The 27,864-nt window shown below is 44.5% G+C and overlaps 1 protein-coding gene across 1 annotated transcript in view; it reads left to right on the plus strand.

Annotated features, from left to right (window-relative positions):
• The window catches only part of LOC126278825 (odorant receptor Or2-like), a 76,740-nt gene that overhangs the window by 21,784 nt on the left and 27,092 nt on the right, over nucleotides 1-27,864 (plus strand). The window contains exons 3-4 of the mRNA XM_049979101.1: nucleotides 5,950-6,049; nucleotides 21,399-21,503. Of these exons, the coding sequence (XP_049835058.1) occupies nucleotides 5,950-6,049; nucleotides 21,399-21,503 (205 nt within the window). The remainder of the gene's footprint in view (nucleotides 1-5,949; nucleotides 6,050-21,398; nucleotides 21,504-27,864) is intronic.

The following is a 27,864-nucleotide window of genomic DNA, read 5'->3' on the forward strand; positions in this document are numbered from 1 at the left end:
TTACGATTGCCTTGCTTTTTTCGTAAGCTTACATGACGCTCTACCATCTCGTGAAGCAAGCTGTGTAGGAACACACATTTCCTTCAAAACAGGCTGAAAAGGCATGTATTAAATATGCCCACACCCCAGTACGGTGCTACTGACGTGATTGCAGGACGTGACTGAATTTTACACTTGCACCAAGATGACAGGAAAAGACTCTAGATCGTCTACAGAGGCAGCCCTCTAAAGATGTCATAAGGCAAGAAGTACAACAGGAAAGTTACGAAGTGCGCTCTCTCAGCAGAATGAAATCACCACTCCTAAACGCTGCAGTGGTTCTCGCTAATGCCACCAACAACGAGAATATCCGAGAACTATGGAAAATAACTTCAATCGCACCATTTGACGTAACTGCCGAAGACTTGCGAACTAAACGTCGGCCATCTACTGTATCAAGCTAGTGCGCTTCGGAAAAGGCAGCCATTAAAGTCACACTAGGCAAGTACACTCCTGGAAATTGAAATAAGAACACCGTGAATTCATTGTCCCAGGAAGGGGAAACTTTATTGACACATACCTGGGGTCAGATACATCACATGATCACACTGACAGAACCACAGGCACATACACACAGGCAACAGAGCATGCACAATGTCGGCACTAGTACAGTGTATATCCACCTTTCGCAGCAATGCAGGCTGCTATTCTCCCATGGAGACGATCGTAGAGATGCTGGATGTAGTCCTGTGGAACGGCTTGCCATGCCATTTCCACCTGGCGTCTCAGTTGGACCAGCGTTCGTGCTGGACGTGCAGACCGCGTGAGACGGCGCTTCATCCATCCCAAACATGCTCAATGGGGGACAGATCCGGAGATCTTGCTGGCCAGGGTAGTTGACTTACACCTTCTAGAGCACGTTGGGTGGCACGGGATACATGCGGACGTGCATTGTCCTGTTGGAACAGCAAGTTCCCTTGCCGGTCTAGGAATGGTAGAACGATGGGTTCGATGACGGTTTGGATGTACCGTGCACTATTCAGTGTCCCCTCGACGATCACCAGAAGTGTACGGCCAGTGTAGGAGATCGCTCCCCACACCATGATGCCGGGTGTTGGCCCTGTGTGCCTCGGTCGTATGTAGTCCTGATTGTGGCGCTCACCTGCGTGGCGCCAAACACGCATACGACCATCATTGGCACCAAGGCGGAAGCGACTCTCATCGCTGAAGACGACACGTCTCCATTCGTCCCTCCATTCACGCCTGTCGCGACACCACTGGATGTGGGCTGCACGATGTTGGGGCGTGAGCGGAAGACGGTCTAACGGTGTGCGGCACCGTAGCCCAGCTTCATGGAGACGGTTGCGAATGGTCCTCGGCGATACCCCAGGAGCAACAGTGTCCCTAATTTGCTGGGAAGTGGCGGTGCGGTCCCCTACGGCACTGCGTAGTATCCTACGGTCTTGGCGTGCATCCGTGCGTCGCTGCGGTCCGGTCCCAGGTCGACGGGCACGTGCACCTTCCGCCGACCACTGGCGACAACATCGATGTACTGTGGAGACCTCACGCCCCACGTGTTGAGCAATTCGGCGGTACGTACACCCGGCCTCCCGGCCTCCCGGATGCCCACTATACGCCCTCGCTCAAAGTCCGTCAACTGCACATACGGTTCACGTCCACGCTGTCGCGGCATGCTACCAGTGTTAAAGACTGCGATGGAGCTCCGTATGCCACGGCAAACTGGCTGACACTGACGGCGGCGGTGCACAAATGCTGCGCAGCTAGCCAACACCGCGGTTCCTGGTGTGTCCGCTGTGCCGTGCTTGTGATCATTGCTTGTACAGCCCTCTCGCAGTGTCCGGAGCAAGTATGGTGGGTCTGACACACCGGTGTCAATGTGTTCTTTTTTCCATTTCCAGGAGTGTAGAATAACAACCCCTTCGGCGTCACCTGCAATAAAACCCCTTCACCAGCTTTAAAGGATGGAAGGCATTCAAATGAGTAACCAATAGGCTTGAAAAATCATCCCGCACAGCTACGTTCAAGCCATAGCTTTGAATCGGACACATCAACCCACATCACAGCGGGTTACAAACTACTAGTACAACACACCGCAGAGTCCAGACCTGTACCAATCACGCAACCTATAACCACTAGTGGCTCACAGCTCCCTTGGACCTCAATAGCTGCGACGCAAGAAACCACTGACGAAATCCTACAGGCTGGCGGCCGGACTACCACCTGTGGCCTTGTCGACCTGGCTAAAATACTTAGTACGGTGCACCAAACCTTGGATACGATCCTTGCTCAGCTTCCCATAGCTGCAGTACCGAATGGGCTCCAAATTCTAATCCAGAAACCCAGCCAACTACAAGAGGGCTCTGCGACTGGCTCTCCACCTTCTACGTGACTACACTTCACGAGAACGTAGCTTGGCTTGTGTACAGCGACTGAATGAACGAATAACGAATCTAGATACTGAAATGACGCTCTACTCTCATACCGTTAGCTCTGCATATATGCATACCAGAAACTTGGGCAACGATGGCCATATCAAATTACTGTGATAATAGAATAAATAAATAAAATAATACGTTACAAAACTGCTATTTCGGGAGCTGTACTAGGCTCCACTAAAATATGCTTCAAGTAATGGCAGACCACAATAGAAGACTGAAGCTAAGACATAGTCTTCAAGTTCATCCTAAACTGGAAGTGAAGAGTTTCAAGCACTAAAGCTCGCGTCGTCGTCTTAAAGCGACGTGTAGAGTCCTTCGGCTCACTCTGAAGATAGCTGAACGTTATACGGCTGAAATATTGGAAGATGAAGTGAAGGAGTTTAATTTATGCGGCTGCACGCCAGAAACTTAATGGATCAGTCTTTTCGCCGCAGAAACGAGAAGATGTGCTGTAGCTGGTGGTTTCGCCGAAAGGCTCACGAACTACCTGCGAGCAACGTATACATTTAACAGCAACTTGCCACGAGCTATTCATGACCTGCTCAGCTTATCTGTAATCGCTTTGGGGAAACTGACGGAGACCTACCTATTTGTGGGAACGTCGGTAGTTTAGAGTGCCTCACTCTGTTTTAGATAGACCATGCAACTACAGAATGCATTTAGGCATCAGATTAACTGGCAGTACACTTTTTACCACACAACACAACCATGAAGTCAAGGGAGTGTGCTTCACAAGAGAAGTTAGGATACTGAACTCATATTTTGGAACACTATGGACGAAAAAACGTGTGCTCTCTGTATCTGACTGAGTGAAAAATTACGGAAAGAATTGATGCGCTTGTCGTTTATTACACAAAGTGAGTCTCGTTGGTCAGAACGAAGAGAAATATGGTGGTCCATTTCTGAAAAATAAAGTGGAATAAATTCGTCTTCACGCGTTGCAGATCAGCTTAAAGCTAACAAAACTCGTGTATCCAATGCTACAATATGTTTCAACTTCACATCTACAGCATTTCCACTGAAACAATAACCTATGACAGCAAGTGGCTATAATGATTCTTACAGTCATAAACCGCACATAATGGAACACGAGTGTACAAAAGAGAAGGAAACGATATGATTTAACCTTAGTGCTCTGCTCTGATGTACATAAGTAGAAACTCCAAACAGTACATTGCTTTGCCTATCGTGTTGTACGAAAAGAAAGCTCAAAATCAAAGCAAGAGTAGAGGCCCAAGTAAAATTTTAGACTCAGAGGAAGGAATACGATAGATAAACACAGACATCTAAAATGGCGGTATGTATCGGTAAAAGGTTGGAGTAGAACAACAAAAACATAAGTAAAATTGCAAAGAATAAATTAAGATCGACAGCAGTTACAAAAATACCCTACGGATAACTTTTAAACAGAAAGAATATTTCCAGTGATTGCTGCAGATTTTATGATACAGCCCTCGATAAAGAAGATCTACGAAAATAATGAGGAAAACGTGGTGAGACCGGCACATGGTCACCTGACTTACATCTAGAAAAGTCGGAAGAGGTAGTAAAGTTTGTTCTTTCATTTATCGAGAAAGTATAAATAGGAGGGAACAATGTGTAAGGAGCAGCGGTTTACGTTTTCGCAAAATGAGATGTAAAATCTTAAAGATTTGTCTGTCTGTAACCACACTCACTAAGGTCGCATCCTAAACAATATTAGTAGTTATTGAATATAAATCTTTGGAGGACAGCGTCATAGGTTTGCGGCCAGCACAACTGAGTCCATAGCAGACGAGGAGTACCAATACACTCAGATCACCTACGATGCGTTGTCGTGAACAAGCGAAATAATAGAAGAGGTTGCAAACCTTTTAACAACTGGGACGAAAAACCGAAGGCTACTTAACGAGGGATAACCAATCCTATAGCATCCAAAGGCAGTACAGATGCAGTGATAGGATCGTTATCAATAGATATTGGTGTCACATTACCACACGTCTTATGTAAACAGATGAAAGAGCTTACCTTACGAAAGTCCCTACCAACAGTGGTCGTAACAGCGGTCTGCCTAGACCAGTTAACATCGTTCATATCGATGTTACCACGCAGAGAGAGTTCAAAGCTATCCCTCTCTATGAAATTTGAAACTTTTCAGAATGAAGTACGTGATCTAATTTGTAAAATATTTTTATGTCGCATCTTGATCACATGTAGGACTTCTGGTAGTTTAACGATTCCAATTCGTATGAGCCATCATCAAACTAGCGTCTTGGTTTTTACGAAGATAACACTTCAATCGTAAAGCTCACATTTGTGGTCTCTTGAAAGTGATGGGCATTAAGTGACTATACGGTTCTATACTTTTGCAAAAAGTAAGAAACTAGCTTCTAAGATGAGACTGGATTTGAAGCCGGTAAACGATCAGTAGTCCACTAAATACGATCAAGACAAGTACGGATTAAAACGCCTCATTTTCTGCGTCGCTACTTGGTAGGGATAAAGATTTACCACTTCGAGTGGGTAGTTCAGCTTGAACGACCAGGCGTCATGATTACATACATACATACATACATACATACATACATACATACATTAATCCTTGTTCCATAGATCACGATTACATTTCGTAATGATGTGGAACGTGCCACTTTAACGTAAATTTTCTTTACACAAAATATCTAATATTTTTTTCAGTTACTACCTCATATCTAAAAATTCATCTACTGAGTAGAAGGAGTTCTCATTCAGAAATCTTTTAATTTGTTTGTAAATGTTGGTTGGCTATCTGTCAGACTTTTAATGCTATTTGGCAACTGACCAAAGATTTTTGTGGCAGCATAGTTCACCCCTTTCTATGCCAATGTGAGATTTAATGCAGAATAGTGAAGATTATACGTTCTGCTAGTGCTGTAGCTATGCATTTCGCTGCTATTTTTGAACTGGGATGGGTTATTAATAACAAATTTCGTAAGTGATTATATGGATAGCCAAGGTTCTGTGAATATCCCGAGTTCAAGGTGATGTTGGGTGGCCTCCAGCTATTATTCTGATTACACGCTTTTGTGGAATGATCTCCTAATGATGAATTGCCCCAAAATAAGATGCCAAAGATGCCATATGAAAGCAATGAATAAAAATAGGCATAGTCGGCTAATACACCGATACATTTATCAAAAAAATTTGCAATAACCCTAATAGCAAAGTAGCTTAACCTAACCGTTTCAGCAGATTAAGCAGTATAATTTCCATCACCCAATAAAAATATACAACATTTGAAGTAGAATTTAAGTAGAGAATATTCCTGGACTGTAAATCACCCAATAAAAGTATACAACATTTGAAGTAGAATTTAAGTAGAGAATATTCCTGGACTGTAAATCAGCAGCTCTGTTACGTTGGGCACAAGAGGACAATTTCCTCTTCCTGAGACAATTAGTTGACAAACAGTTTTCGATCCTTTGTATAGTAATGAGAACTTTCTTGGGAACGAAGTGCTAATGTTTGTCCTTCTCCGTCAATTTGCCCACAGGAATACCGAGTTGATGGAGAAGTGCTTAGGCGCCATGCTACTGGGGCAGAGCTTGTCCATCGGGGCTGCAGTCTGCTTCCAACTGTTCCAAGTCGCCTTAGTGAGTCTCACAGTCTTTCTTGTAAATTTTTTGATTACCATTGTCAGGTAGCGTTAAAAATGGTGACTAGGGTATTTTTTAATCTCTTACTTCTGTTAAAGAGGAAAAAGTAACATTATTCATAGGAATAGCAGCGATCAAGTACTGAGAAACTTTTATCTGACAAAGCAGCTTTATGGAAAGTTGAAACACCTTGGTAGACAGCAACTGTTTCTCCTCTGACCACTCCATCCCTCCTTTTTTTTTTGTTTCGCTGTCAACTCAGTTATCACAATATTTGTAATAGGCTGACACATAATTTTGGTGATGGATAAGTTGATATCTCCACAAACAGGCAATTTATTTCGTGCCTTTGACCAGCTGACCGATATCTCTGTAGCAAATCTCTTACCTGTTGCTGCTCAGAACCAACTGTCGAAACAACTCCAAAACGTAACTTTTACTGTCGACATTACTTGACAAAGCTGAAAAACTAGTTGGTCACAAAAATAATTTAGCTGTTTCTCTATGGAATTTTTCTTCTTTCCATGAAAATTCCCTTTCAGAATAATGCGAAACGCTAACAACAGCTTACCCTTTGATAAATCATGTTGAGTAATGAAATGCTTTGAAAAGCTGTTCTTGGTGTGCGACGGCATCACACTGTAAAATGCGCCCGCATCTCGTGGTCGTGCGGTAGCGTTCTCGCTTCCCACGCCCGGGTTCCCGGGTTCGATTCCCGGCGGGGTCAGGGATTTTCTCTGCCTCGTGATGGCTGGGTGTTGTGTGATGTCCTTAGGTTAGTTAGGTTTAAGTAGTTCTAAGTTCTAGGGGACTGATGACCATAGATGTTAAGTCCCATAGTGCTCAGAGCCATTTTTTGAACTGTAAAATGCGGCCGTAGTAAACATTGAGAGGGCGAAGGGTGATGACAGCTGCGCACCACCAGAATGAATGCCGGTAGTGGGGAAATCAACTAACATGACTGACTTCTACGCAGGTGAGATTGTGATGACGCCTGGCAACCAGAAACTCGGGAACGGCGAGGCTGATTGGCTGTTTTCGTTCTAGTGTCGTGAGTGTCCGTGGAGACTGGTTGAAGACACGATGAAACTCCGAGTAGGCGACAAGGTGTTAGAAGTCGTAAGCTCATCACTGAACAAGGAGGCCGGTGTCTTGCACCCTCTGTAAGGTAGGACAGATGGCGATTTGTGGCAGATCTCACGACGCAGCACAATGCTGGTCCTAGCACAAGTGTTTCGAAGCACACCTATTAGGTACAGATTGTCGATCGATGCAGCAGTCGATCGGTACGTCTTCCCATGTTGTTCCAGGGATATCTTCATCTGAGAGTGCAGTTGGCACGGGATCATCGAGGTAGGGCCGTGGATCAATGAAAAACTATCGTTTGGTCGGGTGAATAATGTTTCTTTTTCACACCAAGTCGATGGTCGTATTCAGATACATCGTAATCCAGGCGAAAAGCTGCTGAAAGCATGCATGAAGCCACAAGCGCAGCCCAGTGACAGCAGTATTATGTGGACTTCCATGTAACCTGTAGTAGTAAACAAATGCACAACGGAAGTTGAGGTGTACGTGAACCTTATTGCCGAACGTGTGAATCCCTTCCTGCTTGATGTCTGTCACGAAGGGTGTGGCAAATTATAGTAGGATATCTGTGACTGTCTTGTAGAGTTGATTGAGGAGCATGATGATGAACTAACACTTATGTCTTGGCCACCAAATTTGTCTTATGTGAACCCGATAGAACACACCTAGGACGCTTCTAAACGCCATCTGCCCACCCATAAACAAGTGGTCGGTAATTTGCGGGAAACGCGTCACATTTAGGTAGCCGTCTAGTGCCACTCCAGAAACAAAGCAAGGATCTTACGATTCAATGATACGCAGAGTCGCTGTGTAATTGTTTTCCAAAGGTGGGCCAACTCGCTGGTAGGTAGATGTATATAGAGCCGAACTCGTATTGGATCGTCATTGTTAAGAAGGCAATACAGTCTGACAATAAAGTTTGGTGAATAGTCCTAGGAACTCCCCAGGCAATAAGACCATTGGGTCGACCTCGTACAAGGTGGAAGGTGATATAGAGAAGGACATCGCAGCATTAGGAATATACGCAGGGTGGAGAGAGACTGCGAGAGATAGAAGGCGGTGGAAACAGATTGTTGATGCAGCGCGTGGTCTACAGGACCTGTGATCGCTGAGGAGAAGAAGAAGAAGAAGAATAGTGCTGTAACATTAACGTAGATGAACTACAGTTACCTTACTACCCTTCGAAGTAGTTACCTGCCACAACTATGCACCACCAAGCTCTCCTATACATGTCCTTGAAACGTCGCACGAAGCCTTCCTTTGGGATGGTGTTCAAAAGCCGCGTCGCGTTTTGTAGGATGTCAAGAACATCGTCAAATCTCTTTCCTTTCAAAGCGAGTTTGAGTCGAGGGAAAGGAAGAAGTCTGGAGGATTGAGATTCGGCGCGTATGGTGGATATTCAAGCTGCGTCACCCCCCTTTTTTGTCAGGAACTGTTTGACGTTATTGGCTGTGTGTGGGCGATCGTTTTCGTAAACAAAATACCAGGAACCTTGTTGTGCGTACTGGGGTCGTACCTTGCGTAGACGTAGCATGAAACGGGTCAAAATTTCAACGTACGTGCAGCGTTCAACGTCGTTCCCTCAAGTAGAAATTCCTTGTGTATAATGCACTGACTGTCGAAAAAGTTGACCATCATCGTTTTGATGCGTGATTTTTCGGATCTGACCTTTTTCCGACGAGATGATGTTGGAGAACGCCATTCCATGTTTTGACTTTTCGTTTCAGGGTGGCACCGGGGACACCAGGTTTCATTCTCAGTGACAATACTGTTCAAGAAATTCGGTGCCGCATCCACTGTTTTGACAAAATCCTGTGAAGCCTCTAAACGTGCCTGCTTCTGATCGTCAGTCAAGTGACGTGGCACAAGACGACTACACGTTTTCCTCTTCGCTAACCCCTGTGTAAGGATTCGTCGCACAGATTCACGGTTCATCTGCAGTTCATCTGCCATCATGCGCACAGTTAATCGACGGTCATTCGTGATTAATGTCCTCACTTTCACAGTGTTTTCGTCACTGACAGCGTTCGCCGGTCGTTCACTGCGGGGATTGTCAGAAACACTTTCCCGGCCTCCTCGAAAACCAGTGAACCACTCGCACACACAGTTCATGGTCATTCGTGATCGCCATAAACATGTACAAGCATTGCATCAATTTCTTTCAGTGTCCTGCCAAGCTTAAAACAAAACTTTAATTTGATCCTTTGATCATTCATTGTCCTATTCTCACTTCAGAACCAACGCACTAAACAAGCACTTCGTCCAACACGGAACACACACACGTGCTCAACTGTACTACGCTGGGGCCAGGTTGTCAACACCAGCCGTTTCGCAGGTACAGCATTGTCAATCGCCAGTGTTGTGCGGTAGACCGTTCTTACGTCATTCACAGAGCTTTATTGTCAGAAGTTGTACATACATAGGCGCGCGCACACACACACACACACACACACACACACACACACACACACTGAGAGAGTGAGTGAGAGAGAGGAAGAAGAGAGAGATGAATCCTGATGACACTTGCTACTGGCGGGAAAAAGGACAGTCACGGACAACCGATTCGGCTCATATTTGGCAAGTCGCTTGTGTACTGCCTAAAAGGAAAGGCTCATTCTGGCCCGTTTCTGAGAAAACAACCCCTAAAGTTCATGGCGGGCGATTGAACCAGATCTGGCTGCATCGATAGATAATTGAAAGCTTAACGTTTTTCATCGACATATATGGGGTCCCAGGAATCGAGGAAAGATGCTGTCCCCACTGTCGCTTATGTACCCATAAAGTAAGCGCTGTTAAACTAAAGCGCGCTTGGCGTAGCGGTCAACGCGTCTCGCTGGGGAGCAAAGAAAGTATGTTTGTTTTCCAGTTGCATTCAAAAGTTATTATTTTTCATTCGTATTTTTTGCCGCGTCGAAATTACTTTTACGAATAGGAATGTTAATAAAGTTAATAAACAAACAGAAAATAATAACAATCTAGGAAAATAATTTCTCAAACGATTTGGATTAGTAAGCAATATAAATTTTTTTAATCCTGGTTGACTTACAATGTTTCTTTTACTCTCTTACGTATCTTCCGTTTCCTTCAATAACTGGTTGTGTGGTAGCTGTGACATAAACATTCGAAGCAAACATACTCGTCGCACCAAGTACATCTAACGAATGTGGTCACCACAAACTACATCGTTCTTTCCAAAGGTTAGAAGGAAATCAAACTTTTTGGGAAGTAATTTTGATGTATACAACCACAACGATAACACTGTCTGAAAAATCAGCACTGCACGTTTATTATGAACTATGCAGTGAATACTTATTACATCCGCTCGGTTATGCAGTTCCCGCTAGGTTTTCAGAAGCAGACCGTAATCTGCAGCCTCGAAATAAGGTGTTTAACTTCGGCGATAAACTTATATATCACACAGCTGTCACACAGGTGTTTAGTTTGGCGCTATTTATTCTATCGTGCATCATCACCTACAAAAATGATGTTATATATGACGTTATTACTTTGTTCGCCCTAAGAACCCAACATCAGACAATGCTTGTTGTCAGCAAATGGATGCTTTTAAAATGTTCTCAATACATGTTTTGTAAACAGCATTCTTCTATTTCCCATACTTCGAGCAATTGAAGTAAACATTTTTTTAACGAGCTGGTTAATATCTTATAAGCATCAGAAAAACTTAGACAAATGTTTCTCAGACACTGTGAAGGAATATTGCGCCCTGTATGAATGCGTTAGATTATGTGTAAGGGTCGAATTCTTGTTTTGCAATATCTTACTCGGAATTTTGTTCATACAACGAGGCTTAAAATTTTAGTTCCTTACTACTCCAGTCGCGGTAAAAATTATTTACTCCCGTTGTTATTATTCATAATTGATTTACTTACCTCCTATTACGATTAATTTCACTGCGGAAAAGTGCAAATGAAAAAATAGGTGAAAATGCAACTCGGGATCGAATACACTTTCTCTACTCACCAGCCGGACACCTTGGTCGGTACACCAGTGAGGTTTTCGTTGCGGAGCATATATCTTAGAGGCACTGGGAAAAGTTTATTTCCTTGAGTTCTACGAAAACATGCGTTTGAGGATCCCATATATATGGGTGGAAAATGCTGATTTTTCCATTATCTCTCAATCGCGTCAGCTGTGAGTCGTTGGAACATTATGAACTTTAGGGCTGATTTTCTCGGAAATGGGGGTCGTTGAGCCAAAATGTCTTAGAGTCTTCCATTTCAGGCTGTACACAAGCTATTTCCCAAATATGAACCGAATCAGTTGATCGTGTCTGAAGCTTTCCCACTGTGAGGGGTATATATAAATAAATAAAATATTTCCTACGTTTCGTCAAAAATATAGTAGACGGAATTCTCTCATTCCCATCGATAAAGTAGTCTAGGCAAGAACACCTCCAATCAACCTGAATCTGATTTGAACATCTTCCACAACTTCACGACGCACATTTCCATTAGGAGCGGTACGCGTTTGTGTTCTTCCAAACTTTGAAGTGAATTACGCAGTCAGCTACGGTAGGGCGTACAGTCTTACGTGAGGTCCAAACTACGGAGTAGGTCGCAGAATTTTGCTTCAACAGATGATTACCAGAGGTGAAAGGAAAGATCTATAAAAAGTGCAAGGATTAATAGGCTGCCGAAACCCATCGACGATGTTACACTGCTTGACAATTCCTAAGGAACAGAGACACTATTAATCAAAATATCCACGGGTGTACTGCCGGTCTATAGTGTCCAACGGGCACAATATTTCGGCGATCAAACATGTCGCCATCATCAGGTGAACTGACGGACTGAGCTCCTGTGAACGTGCCGGCACGGAGATCCGTACGCTATGGCTGCTCAGGGGGAACTGGGTTCGGTCGCGGCGGCGGCCGATTTAAATACCCTCCGCCCGCGGCGCGCTCCCTGTGCCGTCCGCGCCCCGCGCCACGGTAGCGCGGTGGAACAGATTGTGACGGCGTCTGAGATGACGTCGGTGTGATGGCTCTGTCCGCCGTGGTCGTCACAACTATGCGTTTGCTCGATTTACTCTTGATTAACCCAATCGCTGGTTCCCAAGCCTTGCTAAGATTATAGCCACAGTCACGGTTTATGAGGTCGTCATTGGTGCGAATTTCGATGGCCTCTCTAACAACGCTGTCCCAGTATCTCGACGTCTGTACCAGAATCCTCGTGCGGTCATACTCCATAGCGTGATTTTCCGACAAACAATGTTCAGCGACCGCCGACTTGCTCGGATACATCAGTCGAGTGTGCCTCAGGTGTTCACGGAATCGATCCTCGACGGTGCGCATCGTCTGACCAATATACGACTTGCCAAATTGACACGGAATCTGGTACACGCCGGCCTTCCTCAAACCGAGGTCATCTTTGGCGCTCCCCACCAGTGCACGAGTTTTATTCGGAGGACAAAACACAGTTCCGACCCGGTGTTTCTTCAGAATGCGGGCGATTTTCCCCGAGAGTGCGCCTGTGTATGGAATAAATGCAGTGCCTACCTCCTCCCTCGTGACTTCATCCATCTCAACAGGTTGTGCTGCAGTGGTTGGGCGGAGAGCACGTTGGATCTGCCACTCTGAGTACCCATTCTTTCGAAACACAGTTCTCAGATATTCCAATTCCTGGGGTAGACTCTCTGTGTCAGAGATAGTGCGCGCCCTATGTACTAGAGTTTTAAGTACCCCATTCCTCTGTGAAGGGTGGTGGCATCTGTCTGCGTGCAAATACAGATCAGTGTGTGTTGTCTTTCGATACACCCCATGACCTAGGGTGCCGTCAGCCCTTCTCCTGACCAAGACGTCAAGGAAAGGTAATTTACCATCCGTTTCGGTCTCCATAGTGAATTTGATGTTGGGGTGTATGGAGTTTAGATGTGTAAGGAAGTCAAGGAGTTTATCCATACTATGTGGCCAGATGACGAACGTGTCGTCCACGTAACGGAGAAAGCAAGTAGGTTTCCATTCGGATGACGACAGGGCTTCCTCCTCGAAGTTCTCCATGTACAAATTCGCTACCACCGGTGAGAGTGGGCTACCCATGGCGACTCCTTCCGTTTGTTCGTAGTATTCTCCATTAAAAAGAAAATACGTGGAAGTCAAGACATGCCTAAAAAGTTCAGTGGTATTCTCGTCAAACCTCTGACCAATCAACTCTAGCGACTCTCGCAGGGGTACCCTCGTAAACAAGGAAACGACGTCAAAACTCACCATGATATTTCTTAGCGTCACCCTCCGGTAAATCTGCGTCCTTGAGAAGAACCCGCTGACGAAATCCAAGCCGATGAAGTCAAATATCAGCAGTAAAGAGAGGGCGGCCATTCGTGATCTGAGGGAACGCTCTGAAATTGTTGTCTTACCGGCTGACAAAGGACGCTAAGAAATTGTTACCCCAAGGTCCGGTACCGCCTAGACTATATGGACTCCCGAAGGTTCACAAAGAGGGCGTACCATTACGCCCCATTGTCAGCAACATCAGGGCACCTACATATTTGTTGGCCAAATACCTGACGGGAATATTAAGTCCTTATGTGGGTAAATGCCCTCATCACATCCGCAATTCCGTGGATTTTGTTAAACGCCTTGATAGCTTCAGGTTGGATGAGTCATATATCATGGTGAGTTTTGACGTCGTTTCCTTGTTTACGAGGGTACCCCTGCGAGAGTCGCTAGAGTTGATTGGTCAGAGGTTTGACGAGAATACCACTGAACTTTTTAGGCATGTCTTGACTTCCACGTATTTTCTTTTTAATGGAGAATACTACGAACAAACGGAAGGAGTCGCCATGGGTAGCCCACTCTCACCGGTGGTAGCGAATTTGTACATGGAGAACTTCGAGGAGGAAGCCCTGTCGTCATCCGAATGGAAACCTACTTGCTTTCTCCGTTACGTGGACGACACGTTCGTCATCTGGCCACATAGTATGGATAAACTCCTTGACTTCCTTACACATCTAAACTCCATACACCCCAACATCAAATTCACTATGGAGACCGAAACGGATGGTAAATTACCTTTCCTTGACGTCTTGGTCAGGAGAAGGGCTGACGGCACCCTAGGTCATGGGGTGTATCGAAAGACAACACACACTGATCTGTATTTGCACGCAGACAGCTGCCACCACCCTTCACAGAGGAATGGGGTACTTAAAACTCTAGTACGTAGGGCGCGCACTATCTCTGACACAGAGAGTCTACCCCAGGAATTGGAATATCTGAGAACGGTGTTTCGAAAGAATGGGTACTCAGAATGGCAGATCCAACGTGCTCTCCGCCCAACCACTGCAGCACAACCTGTTGAGATGGATGAAGTCACGAGGGAGGAGGTAGGCACTGCATTTATTCCATACACAGGCGCACTCTCGGGGAAAATCGCCCGTATTCTGAAGAAACACCGGGTCGGAACTGTGTTTTGTCCTCCGAATAAAACTCGTGCACTGGTGGGGAGCGCCAAATATGACCTCGGTTTGAGGAAGGCCGGCGTGTACCAGATTCCGTGTCAATGTGGCAAGTCGTATATTGGTCAGACGATGCGCACCGTCGAGGATCGATGCCGTGAACACCAGAGGCACACTCGACTGATGTATCCGAGCAAGTCGGCGGTCGCTGAACATTGTTTGTCGGAAAATCACGCTATGGAGTATGACCGCACGAGGATTCTGGTACAGACGTCGAGATACTGGGACAGCGTTGTTAGAGAGGCCATCGAAATTCGCACCAATGACGACCTCATAAACCGTGACTGTGGCTATAATCTTAGCAAGGCTTGGGAACCAGCGATTGGGTTAATCAAGAGTAAATCGAGCAAACGCATAGTTGTGACGACCACGGCGGACAGAGCCATCACACCGACGTCATCTCAGACGCCGTCGCAATCTGTTCCACCGCGCTAACGTGGCGCGGGGCGCGGACGGCAGAGGGAGCGCGCCGCGGGCGGAGGGTATTTAAATCGGCCGCCGCCGCGACCGAACCCAGTTCCCCCTGAGCAGCCATAGCGTACGGATCTCCGTGCCGGCACGTTCACAGGAGCTCAGTCCGTCAGTTCACCTGATGATGGCGACATGTTTGATCGCCGAAATATTGTGCCCGTTGGACACTATAGACAGGCAGTACACCCGTGGATATTTTGATTATCAAATACGCCTGGAGAAACTCAAGAATCACAGAGACACTATTGGTCAGGAATAATCACAGACAGTGATAACGACACAAAACACAGCTCGTGCGCAGCAGAGCTGTAGTGGTACATTTACAACCACTTGGATTTCCGCTCACGGTAGCCTCGCGGCTTGCGGCGCCTTGTGACGGTTCGCGCGGCTGCCCTCGTCGGAGGTTCGAGTCCTCCCTCGGACATGGATGTGTGTGTTGTCCTTAGCATAAGTTAGTTTAAGTGAGTTTAAGTAGTGTGTAAGCTTAAGGACCGAAGACCTCAGAAGTTCGGTCCCATAGAACTTACCACAAATTTCCAAAATTTTCCAAAGTTGGGTAACAGACGTAAATAACGTTCTTGACCTTCGGACTCACCATATAAGGGTCGATATTTGACTCTCAGTAAGGAATAAGCCCTCATCGGGCACTAATGACCATTTTGCACCTATTATTCATCCTGGTTACAAAGCTGTTGAGGAGTCGTTGGTGCATAGTGTCCTGCTACTCTCTCAAGGTGATTTTCAGTTCTTAAGGGGTTAGGGAAGGGGGAGATCGTTGAAAAAGGTCTGCCAAGAGCATCCTAATCATTTTCTGTAGGATTTAGATCCAGAGTGTACGCAGGCCATTCCATACGTCATTATCTTCAGTTTCCAATGTGTTCGACACCTTGTCCTGTGTGGGATGGTATGGTCGCCCGTAGAGATGGTACTGTTGCCCATAGACGGGAAGTCGGGACCCATCACACCCCTAAAAAGACGAACATGCTCTATAATAATCTCCCTGCATGCAGTACCACTGTGCTGTAACAGTATCTTGCGCGAAAATGTGCAACGGTGTGCGGCCGTTTCGCAAATGATTGCCCACACCATGACGCCTACACCACCCCGATGAGGAAGAGGAACATTCTGTGGTGTGTAATGTCTTCCCGTCTCTCTTTACAATAACTGTTGACCAGAATACCGTGCCAAAGTAAAGTGGCTTTTTTCGGAGAATGTCACTCTGGTGCACTGTTGCTGACACCAGTCAACAGGCCGGTCGGAGTCGCCGGGAGGCTCCAGGCGCTACAGTCTGGAACCGCGCTATCGCTACGGTCGCAGGTTCGAATCCTGCCTTTGGCATGAATGTGTGTGATGTCCTTAGGTTAGGTAGGTTTTAGTAGTTCTAAGTTCTAGGGGACTGATGACGTCAGAAGTCCCATAGTGCTCAGAACCATTTGAACCATTTTTTTGAACCAGTCAGCAAGCTCTCTACACTCAACTATGTCGTGGTTGAAGTGGGATGCATTTCATAGGCTTCCAAGCATACAAACCAGTGTGATTTAATCACTGCGAATTGGTTCTCGCAGAGACACACGTACCGGAAGAGACTGCGATGTCTGCAGCGATCTGCCTAGCAGTGAGATGTCTGCTCCTTTTCACTATTAGGGCAAAGTATCCATCCTCTTGCGATGTGCTCGTCCGTCAACGATCATCAGCATGCATTGCACGGCATTTTCATCTTCAGCGGCCTTTTTTAATGGCGACGTGACACTTTTTGAGACATCCATTTCTATGGCCATCATAGTGACACCTTGACCGGCTTCCAGTCGTTCAATTGCTCATCCACGATGGTAAGCACCCAAATGATGTCTTACAGACGTGTTGCAATATCACACAGGAAGTCGCACTCATCGGTTCCACAGACTCCTTTCGAGAAAACATCGAACTGCATGAACTATCAAATGCACGCCGAGAATTCGGCCAGAGGCTTTGCTGCAGTTAAAATGTCCAGCCACTATATTTCCTTTCGATATCGTTCGTTGGATGTTGCGTATCAGAAGTTCTGTAGGAAGTGTCTGTTGTTCCTTAGAGACTGTCGAACAATATATGAAGGTTGTTTGTATCTTCAAAAAGACATATCCAATACGCGAATGGCAGTATTAAGATGATATTTCAGGTTAGCAGAAACACCACGTAAGACTCTCATAAACGCATTTGCGCTTTGTGCTCTTGCATTTCTCTGCTTGAAATAACCTCAATTATTTTTGTTAGTTGTTGGTTCTTCAACAAAAAAGTTCAGCTCAATCTAGAATTAAAGTCATGATACATTTTAAAAACTGTTGTGGGTAAGTGGCTAAATGTAACGCACGAAACGACACAGTACCTGAAAGACAAACTTTCAGATCTTTTTGAACATGGTGCCGTAAGATTATTTTCAAACCCACCGACAGAGGTAGAACCATTTTGAAACAGACAGCTTCGTAAACAAATTGATCTTCCATGACGGAGCCACTTTTTATCATTTGGAAAACATCAGCCGACGCAACACACGCAAATGGAGCACAAGCATCCACATGACATTACTGAACACATACGTGTTCTGTGCTGTGTCCAACAAGGCATTCCATGAACCGTTCTTCGCTGAAGGGTCGATGGTATCGCTTATCTCGACATGTTCCAATTGTGGTTCATGCCGCAACTTACATTTCTAGAAGATGACACCTCTTCACATTTAGACAGTTGTGTACGAGATTATCTGAATGAGACGGTTCCTCGGTGAGGGATACGCCGTGTTACGGCTCACGATTTGGCGCTACTGTAATGGCCACCGCCGTCACCGGACTTGACGCTTTACGAGGCTTTCTTGTGGGGTTACAAGTACAGTGTTTATGTTCCGTCTCTACCACAGAACCTCGGAGATTTGCGACGCCACACAGCAGCAGCTGTCCTCACTGTCACTCCGATATGCTGAGTCGCCTATGTGCAGTAATGGAGTACGGGTTAGATGTGTTCCATGTGACGAATGTTGAGCACATAGAACATTTATAAACATATGAAAAAGATAAACTGGGAGCTCTTTAAGGTACAGTATAATTTATTACGTTTGTATTTGGCCACTTATATGTACCGATTTTCTGAAATGCTTCACGGACTACCCCGTATACCACCGATCAGAATTTATGGTCTGGTCGAAAACGTTCTGTCCAGTAATTTATGTTCCACAGACTGCACACCAGACTCGTTTTTTCGCATCACGCAGAGACTTTTTGATATCTTTCAGAACTGTGATATTGTTCTGAGACACGATAATAGCAACCATGCTTCATCTGGAAATGAATTGTGTTTCATGATCAGGGTCTCCATCACGCACAAAATGCAGGGGCCTGTTATTGCACTGATGTCCAGTAATAGTATTTTAATTGTTTGGGCCGTGCGAAACCATTCCTTTGCTTGTTTTCAGTTTGCGTTTCTCCACAATCTGTTAGCAGAAGCTACTGAAAAATCGATCTGAGATGCTAAATGGCACAATAATTTTCTCAAACTTCTATCCAATTACGCTCCTTTCTCTCTCTCTCGTTAAACTGAAGACGATACCCCACTTGCCAAAGTTAATTTAGGCGCACATGCTGCGAAACGAACCTGCCTCCGAGTATCACTGTTCTGTCAACACTGGGCACAGAGTTTCTGTCGTTCATGAAAAACCTCTGTTTATAGAGAAACATTATATTTGTAAATAAAACTATGTCTTTTTTATCGGATTAATCTGATAATGACACAGACTTCTACTTACATAAAGAAGAGTGTAGATTTGATTGTATGTAATTCACCCAAATCCACGGATTTATTCCGATACTGACGGCGAGCTTTGTGAACCAGATACTCACAAAGATTAATAATGAAGGACTGGATGTTGGCTGCAGCTGGTTCACAGATGATGCACACTTTCACCTGGTTGGAGCCGTGAAGAAACAAAACTGGCCATTTTGGGGTCCGAAAATCCTCGTTTTTGTGATGTGAAGCCAAATGGCTACTGTTTGGGCTCCAGTATGTAGCAATTATTGGCTCTTTTCGCAAACGAGAAACGATAAGAACATTATTTTGAAATTTTCGAGCAATTTGTATTAGGGGATCGACCAGGCACCGAGTGGTTGATGCAAGGTTGGACCAGATCTCATCGCACCGAACAGCTGTTTATCTCTCTTGATGATTACGCAAGTAATACAGTCAGTGCGTTGGAATATTGCAAACTTACTGGCGCAGGGATGGATAGGCCTCCACATTCGCCACATATGACTCCTTGTGTCTGCTTTTTATGAGGCACATTGAGAGGCATTGTCTACCAGAACCATCCCACCAGACTGGACGAGCTTTAACGGGCGGTTTGTGTGACATTTGAATCCATTCCTGTTGGCACACTACACGGTGTGACGACAAATTTCATTGTTCATTTGCGCCATCTCCATATTGGGAGTGATGGACATTTCGGAAATATTGTGATATGATTGTAAAGACTGCTTGTAGAGGACAAGTTTAATTATGCACGTGGGTACTGTACGAGCAACACTGCCTGCAGCGCCATCTGTTAGCAAGTTTTCGAATTATGTAGAACATTCTGAGTAATTCTTGCATAAAATTCTTACAGCATTCGCGATAAACATATATATTTTTTCCACACAGCCATCGATCATAGCTTTCGAGATATTTAATTTTGAAATCTAGAACTCCATTGCTATACACCCTGTGAAATAAAAATTCTTACAAACTCCATATAATTTTTAGAACATTTAGATTACTCAGTTTACATTACGTCATAATACGAGGAATATATGCTACTGATATTAAAATAATTGTTCGATTGGCACGTTAATCAATACTGTACCAAGTATATTTTAGGTTCAGTATAATAACGCTGAGTATTTGATTTCCTGTCTACTACAACACCTACATCTCTACTCTACACTGTAATGTGCATGACAGAAGGTATTTCCCGCTGTACCTGTTATTCTGTCTTCTTCCCAACGTTTCTGAATTCCTTAGAAACCAGCTCTCGAAATTTTGTAAGTAGGCTTTGTCGGCATAGCTTGCTTCTACCTTCAAGTGTTTGCAGTTTCTTCAGAATCTCTGAGACACTATCTCAAGGGTCAAACATATTTGTGCACTTCTGTGTGTACGTTCAGTGTCTCTCGTTAGTCTCACTTTGTACGGATCCCACATACCTGAGCTCTGCTCTAGGATAGGTCGCAATAGTGATAGGTGAACAATATATTTTGTAGCCTGAATACATTTCTCAAGTCTTCTACCGAAGCCTACCATTTCCTTTACCTGCGCTGTACATGTTAATACATTTTTTTCAATTTCACCGTTTTACATTTTGGACATTTAAAGTTACCTATCTTTCCTCCTCTTTGATAACTTATCATTATCTGAAAATCTGTGGAATAGTCTAGATAACCGCATCACCTACAAACAGTCTGCGGTTACTATTAATGTTATCTGCAAGGTCATTAATATACGACATGAACAGCAAAGTTTCTTTAGAGGACAACTTAAGTTGCTTCTACGTCCTTTTTTTCACATGCGACATGAAGTCTCGTAGGAGGAATCAAACCACTGTCTACAAAATTTTCAAAACTTTTAAACTGCTAGCGACCTAATCAGTGGTGTTACAAGTTCTGAAAACTTCTAATTGTAGGTGTGAAACTCAGTCAAATGATAATCTGACATCAAGAAATAGTGCATCTACGTGACCGCCTTCATCCATGGCTTTCTGGATGTCATGGAAGGCAAGTGTCAGTTGAATTTTGCATGTTCTTTTTTTTCTGAAATCTAAGTTGTGTGGCGAGGAGGAACTCTTTATATTTGAAATATTTTTTTGTTTGTGAGCTCAGAATATGGTATAACATTCTGCAATAAATGGATGTCAGCGCTACTAGATGGTAACTTAACAGTTTACATGTGTTACCTTTCATGCAGGCGGATTCGGCCTGTGCTTTCTACCAACCACTGCTCACGGTCTTTTGTTGGAGGCATGTACGGGAGATAACTGGTAGAAACGAGTGTAACTGACGCAAAAATCTCGCATAGAATCTGATAGAGATCCCATCGGGTCCTGAACATTAATTCTGATTTGCGAATTCAGCTATTTTTCAGTACAACTGACTTTACTATCAATATCACTCATCTTTTTAATGATGCAAGAATTAAATTGGGACAATACCTTTTGGTTTTCATTTCTGAAGGAACACTTCAAAGCAGAGTTCAGCATTTCTGCTTTTGCATTGCTACCCTCAATTGCAGTCCTTGTCCATGAATGTGTAGACGTTGTTTTCCTTTTCAGAGTGCTGAAAGCCTGGCAGAGGCCGGCAAGTTTGGCTGCTACCTGTGCGTCATGCTGGCGCAGCTGTTCGTCTACTGCTGGTTCGGAGATGAATTCATAACGGAGGTGAGCTGCACACACCTTGCTAGGTTGACTGAGTTTCCAATTTGAGAATGAATGTAGTATTGATACATCGATATGACAAACCATTGACCTCCATGTTTAATGGCTACCCAGGGGCTTGTTGTGTGTATTTTGAATACAGTTAATAGTGGATTTATGATGTTACTCATTACTCTTACAGGTTAGCACTAACATGGTACATAATTCATTTCTGCTAATGGATCTTGATGATCTGTGCCATACATCAAACCAAAATTTAGCACTTGGAGTCTCATTGCGCTCATCTACGAATCATAACTGGCTGTTTAACCCGGAAGAGTTGACTAGTAAACCAGTTGCACATGGTGTGAGACGTAAGGCCTATATATTTAAGAAGCTTCAGTTAATGTTTACAGGTGTGAGTCTGGAAGTTTTCCCGGCGTACTGAATATTGTATGAGGTTTCGAGATTTCAACCGGAGGATCATGTTAGCTTCTTGCAACAATTCTTCTGGGATTCGTTCAGCTATCTTCAGATGCTTGTCGGTCACTGTAGAGTGCTAATCTTTTTTTTCTTTATTGTGATTTCATTCCACTGTCCCATATGGGCAGGGAAGGGCTGACAGCGCCATAATCCGCCTCTCTTCAGCTGAGTGACATTATATTTAATAAAAGGAGGAAACGATACACATGAAAGGCGATACAAAGGGGGGGGGGGGCATAAGAACATTAGAAGTGAAGACAATAGGCTTTAAAATATACTTTGACACAAATACATTCATTTTGGGACATTAGAAAAATTGACATAAACATAAAAAACAGAGTTGGTGATTCTTGGAGCAGATAAAATACACTGAAGTCACACACACAAGTTAAAAGTTGGCCACAGAATTAAAACAACCCTGTGTGAAGACACTTTGAAACCACTGTAACAGATGGAGCACACAAGATGAAGAATAAAAACTGCTTGGAGGGACCTGACAAGGGGGAAACAAGGCCTGAGAGGAGGGAAAAAGGTAGGAGGGGAAGATGCAGCAGGGGAACAGGGGCTAGAAGGGGTGGGATGAAGAGGAAATGGGGATCGGGGGACGCACCAAGGGGTGGAAGATGGAAAGAGAAGGCAAGTCAGCAGGGAGCAAAGAGACACACAAGGGGTGTGCAGGAAAGGTAGGGTTACAATAGGTAGAATTGGTAGATATCAAGGTGAAGCTCATCATCCTTGAGGGTAGGTGCTGAAAGTTGCATTGGTAATATAGGTGGAGGGTGTGCATATGCAAAGAGTGGCAACAGGCTGGAGGTAGAGAGGGTAGAAGACACCATGGGGTGGGGGATCGAGTCTGCAGACTATGTACAGGGTGCGGACGTGTTCGAGGAAGTGGATAAGATGTAGGAATGGGATGAAGTCATAGAGGATCTGCTTGGGGGACAAGAGGCAGATAAGGAAGGCAAGGTCCAGTGCGTGTTATTCAAGGATTTGGAGGGCTTTATACGAGAATATGGAAGAGGCGGAAATGCAGGCAACGCTGGCGTAACAAATGATGGGATTGATCAAGGATGGTGGAAGGATGTAGTTCCCATGTCTGGCCAGGCAGGGGTATCTGGAGGTGGAGTCTATTGTGGGCTTTGTGTTGGATTATAAGGAGATTGGGAGTCCATGTGAGGTGGCAGTCGAGGGTGAGGCCAAGGTATTTCAGGGAAGGAGTGAGGTCAGTAGGACAAATGGTGAGGTAAAAATCGTAGGCCCAAAGGAGCAGGTGGTATGACATACGATGATTGCCTGGGTCTTCGACGTTTTGATGCAAAGGAGACACTGGTTGTACCAGATGGTGAAGTCTTTGAGGCGGGTTTTATTTTGGGACTGTTGCAGGGTAGGATAAAGGGCCAGGAAGGCGATGTCATCAGCAAATTGAAGGAGGTGGACAAGTGGGGGAGGTTTAAGCACATCTGCAGTATACAGAAGATAGAGCACAGGGGAAAGGTCAGAGCCTTGGAGCACGCTGGCAGTGGGATAGAAAGTACAGGAGATGGCATTGTGGATAGTGACACAGGAGTGATGGTGGGAGGGCAAGGAAGCAATGAGACAGACGAAATTTATGTGAAGAGCATAGGTCTTGAGTTTAACGAGGAGCACAGGGTGCCAGACATGGTTGTAGGCGTTCTGGTGGTCGATGGAAACAGTGGAGTGACAGCAGTTAAGTTGGAGTGAAAGAAGGCTGGTAAGGTTAAGGACCTAGTCATCAGCTGAGAAGGGTAAGGAGAAGCAGGTGATGATGGTTGAGGTGGTGATGAATATGGTGGGAGATGATGGACTCGATGGCCTTACTGAAAATGGAGGTGAAGCAGATGGGACGATAAGAAGAGGGGGTGGAAGGTGGTTTGTTGGGTTTAGGGAACAGCAGGACACGGTAAGTCTTGCACAGATCAGGGTAAAAGCTAATGGAGACGAGGACATTGTACAGGATAGCAAGGGCAGGGAGGAAGCAAGGGGAGGGGGATTCCTTGAGGTAATAGTAGGTGACACCATCGTGACCAGGGGCAGTATTGTGTTTGGAGCAGAGGACGAGTTTAATGTCATATGCGGTAATGGAAGTGTTGTGGCTTTAGACGGTCATAATTTGGCTGTGGTGCTTAGACACGAGCTTTTGAAACAGGGAAAGTTTGTTAGCCCTTCCAATGGCTTTGTTTGTAAGATGTTCTATTTGTTATTGAGGAAGAACTGTTTGTCCAGGTTGACCCCTACGTTCAAAGTAGTTCAAATGGCTCTGAGCACTATGGGACTTAACTGCTGAGGTCATCAGTCCCTTATAACTTAGAGCTACTTAAACCTAACTAACCTAAGGATATCACACACATCCATGATAGAGGCAGGATTCGAACCTGCGGCCGCAGCGGTCGCGCGGTACCAGACTGTAGCGCCTAGAAACATTCGGCCACTTAACCCCTACGTATGTCGCCTTAGTACTTCGTAGAATGGCTTGTCCATGCAGTCTCAGTGTAAAGGCATCTGGGGGCGTTTTTACTGCAGTAAATGGCAGACACCTTAGCCAAGTTTAATGGTACTTTGTCAATGCTGCACCACGTCGCTGTAGCGTAGAGTTTTTCTTGCAGTCGTCTGACATTGGCTTGGATCTGTCTTCCGCTGGTAAAGTAGGCCGTATCCTCATCAAACTGTGCTATTTGCACTCCAGCGACTGTTGGCGTATTGTTGACATAAATATCGTATAATCGAAGTTAGGGAACCGATCCTTGGGGCATCCCGCTCTTGCTGGACGGGCCTCAGATGATTGACCTTGGATTGTTACGATCATTTTCCTATCTGCCAGGTAATTAGCAATGAGTCTGATGTATCAAATTAGTGTGTTTTTGCTTTTGTTCTTGCAGTTTCCTGTTTAGATGTTCTCTCCAACCTTGTCGTATGCTTTCTCTATGTCTAGAGCAACTGTAGCGGTGGCACTGGTTATGCTACGGTTCTTTGTAAGATATTATGATTGCCATAATAATGGCAGTTCCTCTGACAATTTCCGTTGGAAACAATATTGTTCTCCCGAATTGTACCATGAGCCACTAGAGGTTCAAGGAAAGGGTCATAGATATCCCTTTCGAAGATTTTGCTCATTCCGCTGAGGAGGCTAATAGGTCTGAAATTTGTAGATTTTGTCATATCCTTCGATCGCTTTGGGACAGGCACTATTTTAGTGATTTTCCAGGATGTAGGAAAATATTTGTTCAGTAGGCGACCGTTGTTAATAATGCTTAACGAGAGATACCGGTGAAATCTCAAACCAGTCACAAAATCGCAGGGAACTAAACATTCGTTTCATAACATACTGAATTCCGTGGGTAAATGAAATTAAATTTCTTTTCATCGCTTTATAATTTGAAATTGTTGAAAAAAATCAATATTTTGCCAAACTCATACGTAGAGTCTTTGCTTAACACGGATTGTATTCACAAAAATGTTTTGAGCCAATTTTTTTAAAAAAATAACGGAAGAGTAGCATTTTTTCGTTTCGGTCATTTGAATTTCTTCAAAGAAATTGAAGTATAATTACCCTTTTAACGCTACATACATACGAAAGGTGTAAATAAATTACTAAAATATGTGACAAGAATTTAGCGTAAATCGAAATTGCAACGAATTTATTCAACGTTTGGTCCAGAATTAAGGAAAAATAAATAAAAGACGATATGTTCGAAAGTTGTATTCTTTATTTTCGATTTACATGTCCACTGCAAGTACTATGACAGTTAGGTGGGGGGGGGGGGGGGGTGAGAAAACTTGGATTTCATGGTCGTGCGGCTGCTCATGGACCACACATCACACCAGTAAATGCCAAACGACGCCTCTCTTGGTGTGAGGTGCGTATACATTGGACGATTGAAAAGTGGAAAAACGTCGTGTCTAGTGACGAAACGCGGTACACAATGTGATGATCCTATGGCTGGTTGTGGGAACGACGAATGCCCGATGAACGTCATCTGCCAGTGTGTGTAGTGCCAACAGTAAAATTCGGAGGCGGTGGTGTTATGGTGCGGTCTTGTTTTTCATGGAGAGAACTTCCACTCCTTGTTTTGTGTGGCACTATCTCAGCACTGGTCTACATTGATGTTTTAAGCACCTTCTTGCTTCCTACAGCTGAAGAGCAATTCAGGAACGGCGATTGCACCTTTGACATGACCGAGCTCCTGTTCATAATACACGGCCTTTGGCGGAGTGGTTACACGACAATAACATCCCTGTAATGGACAGGCCTGCACAGAGTCCTGATCTGAATCCTACAGAACATCTTTGGTATGTTTTGGTGCGCTGCCTTCGTACCAGGCTTCACCGACCGACATCGATACCTCTCCTCAGTGCAGCCCCCCGTGAAGAATGGGCTGCCATTCCCCAAGAAACCTCCAGCACCTGACTGAACGTATGCCTGCGAGAGTGGAAGCTGTTATCAATGCTAGGCATATTGATTTCCTGCATTATCGATGGAGGGCGCCACGGACATGCATTTCATTTCAGCCAGGTGTCCGGGTACTTTTGATAATGTAGTGTATCTACTTTCCAGTCCACAACAGAATCTGCCGCAAACGTAAATCCATATGTCTGGAAACTGCAAGAAAATGTATATTAAATTCACACTTTTTTATTTACGTTGATTTCGGGTGTACATCTTCAAAAGGCCCGTTACCATTACGGATGTACATATAGATTGTGCATATATGCAGACATATTCACATACACTTAATGTGCGTCAACTTTTTCTTAAAAAATGTGCACAGCGAAAAATGCCACTCCTCTGCCAATTTTAAACATATTTGTGTAAAACATTTTGTGTGAATATATTCCATGAAAACTAAAAATTTCATGTATGGATTTCAAAAATGTTAATTTTCTTCAAAACTCAAAAATGAAAAATGTATGAAAAAAATTTTGTTTTGAAAATCATATTTTTAATCACTGAATTCAGCTTGCCAAGATACATTACGAAACAACTCACTTGGTGCAGTCATTCTTGGTTGCGATCCGTCGTCTGTTGTCATAATCTGATTCACAAGTTGGTTGATGGTATATTCGCACTCTGTTCTGGGCTACGTTTAATGCTTCCCTCAGTAACGGTGTGAGCTATTACAAGATTGTTGCAAATATTTCCGCTTTGATTGGTAGGTTTCAGTTAGTTCCTGCAGGGTTCGGATTGGTTTTACTGGAATTGAGTCGGTTCTTATTGTTCTAACTAGTTTCCATCCATCTTTTGTCTGGGTTAAGAAGTTGAACATCTTGTTTTCTTACCTTTCCACGCGCCATTCCAGAAACCTTCGCCTAAGTTGCCATTCGACCCTTGACATCTGTCAGCGTTTGGCCGTGTTTCTGGTTCGTTGCCACAGCTTCTGGGAGCTGTTCTTTTGGGTTCGCAGTTCTTCGATGGCGGCGAAAGTGGTTCGTTAGTTGGATGTTCCTCTACATACGCTATAGAGGACAAATTATGCTTCCGTATTTTTCGTATTATATAGTCCACCACATAGTCGATATGAGCCGGTGCCTGGATCTCCAGTGTAGGATTGGTGTTTTTCAAGTATCTTCTATATTGTGCCCAGTTGTTTTATTGATGTTTTTATTGGGACTGTGTGGTTCGTTCAATTAGTTCAAATAGCTCTGAGCAATATGGGACTTAACAGCGGAGGTCATCAGTCCTCTAGAACTTAGAACTACTTACACCTAACTAAGGACATCACACACATCCAAGCCCGAGGCAGGATTCGAACCTGCCACCGTAGCTGTTGCGCGGTTCCAGACTGAAGCGCCCAGAAAGCTCGGTCAGTCCGGCCGGTTGTGTGGTTCGTCCTCGGAAGTGTTGCCAGAAGAGGGTCCTTGCTCGATGATAAATCATTTATAGTTA

This window comes from Schistocerca gregaria, chromosome 6 (genome assembly GCF_023897955.1).
Source record: "Schistocerca gregaria isolate iqSchGreg1 chromosome 6, iqSchGreg1.2, whole genome shotgun sequence".
NCBI lineage: Eukaryota > Metazoa > Arthropoda > Insecta > Orthoptera > Acrididae > Schistocerca > Schistocerca gregaria.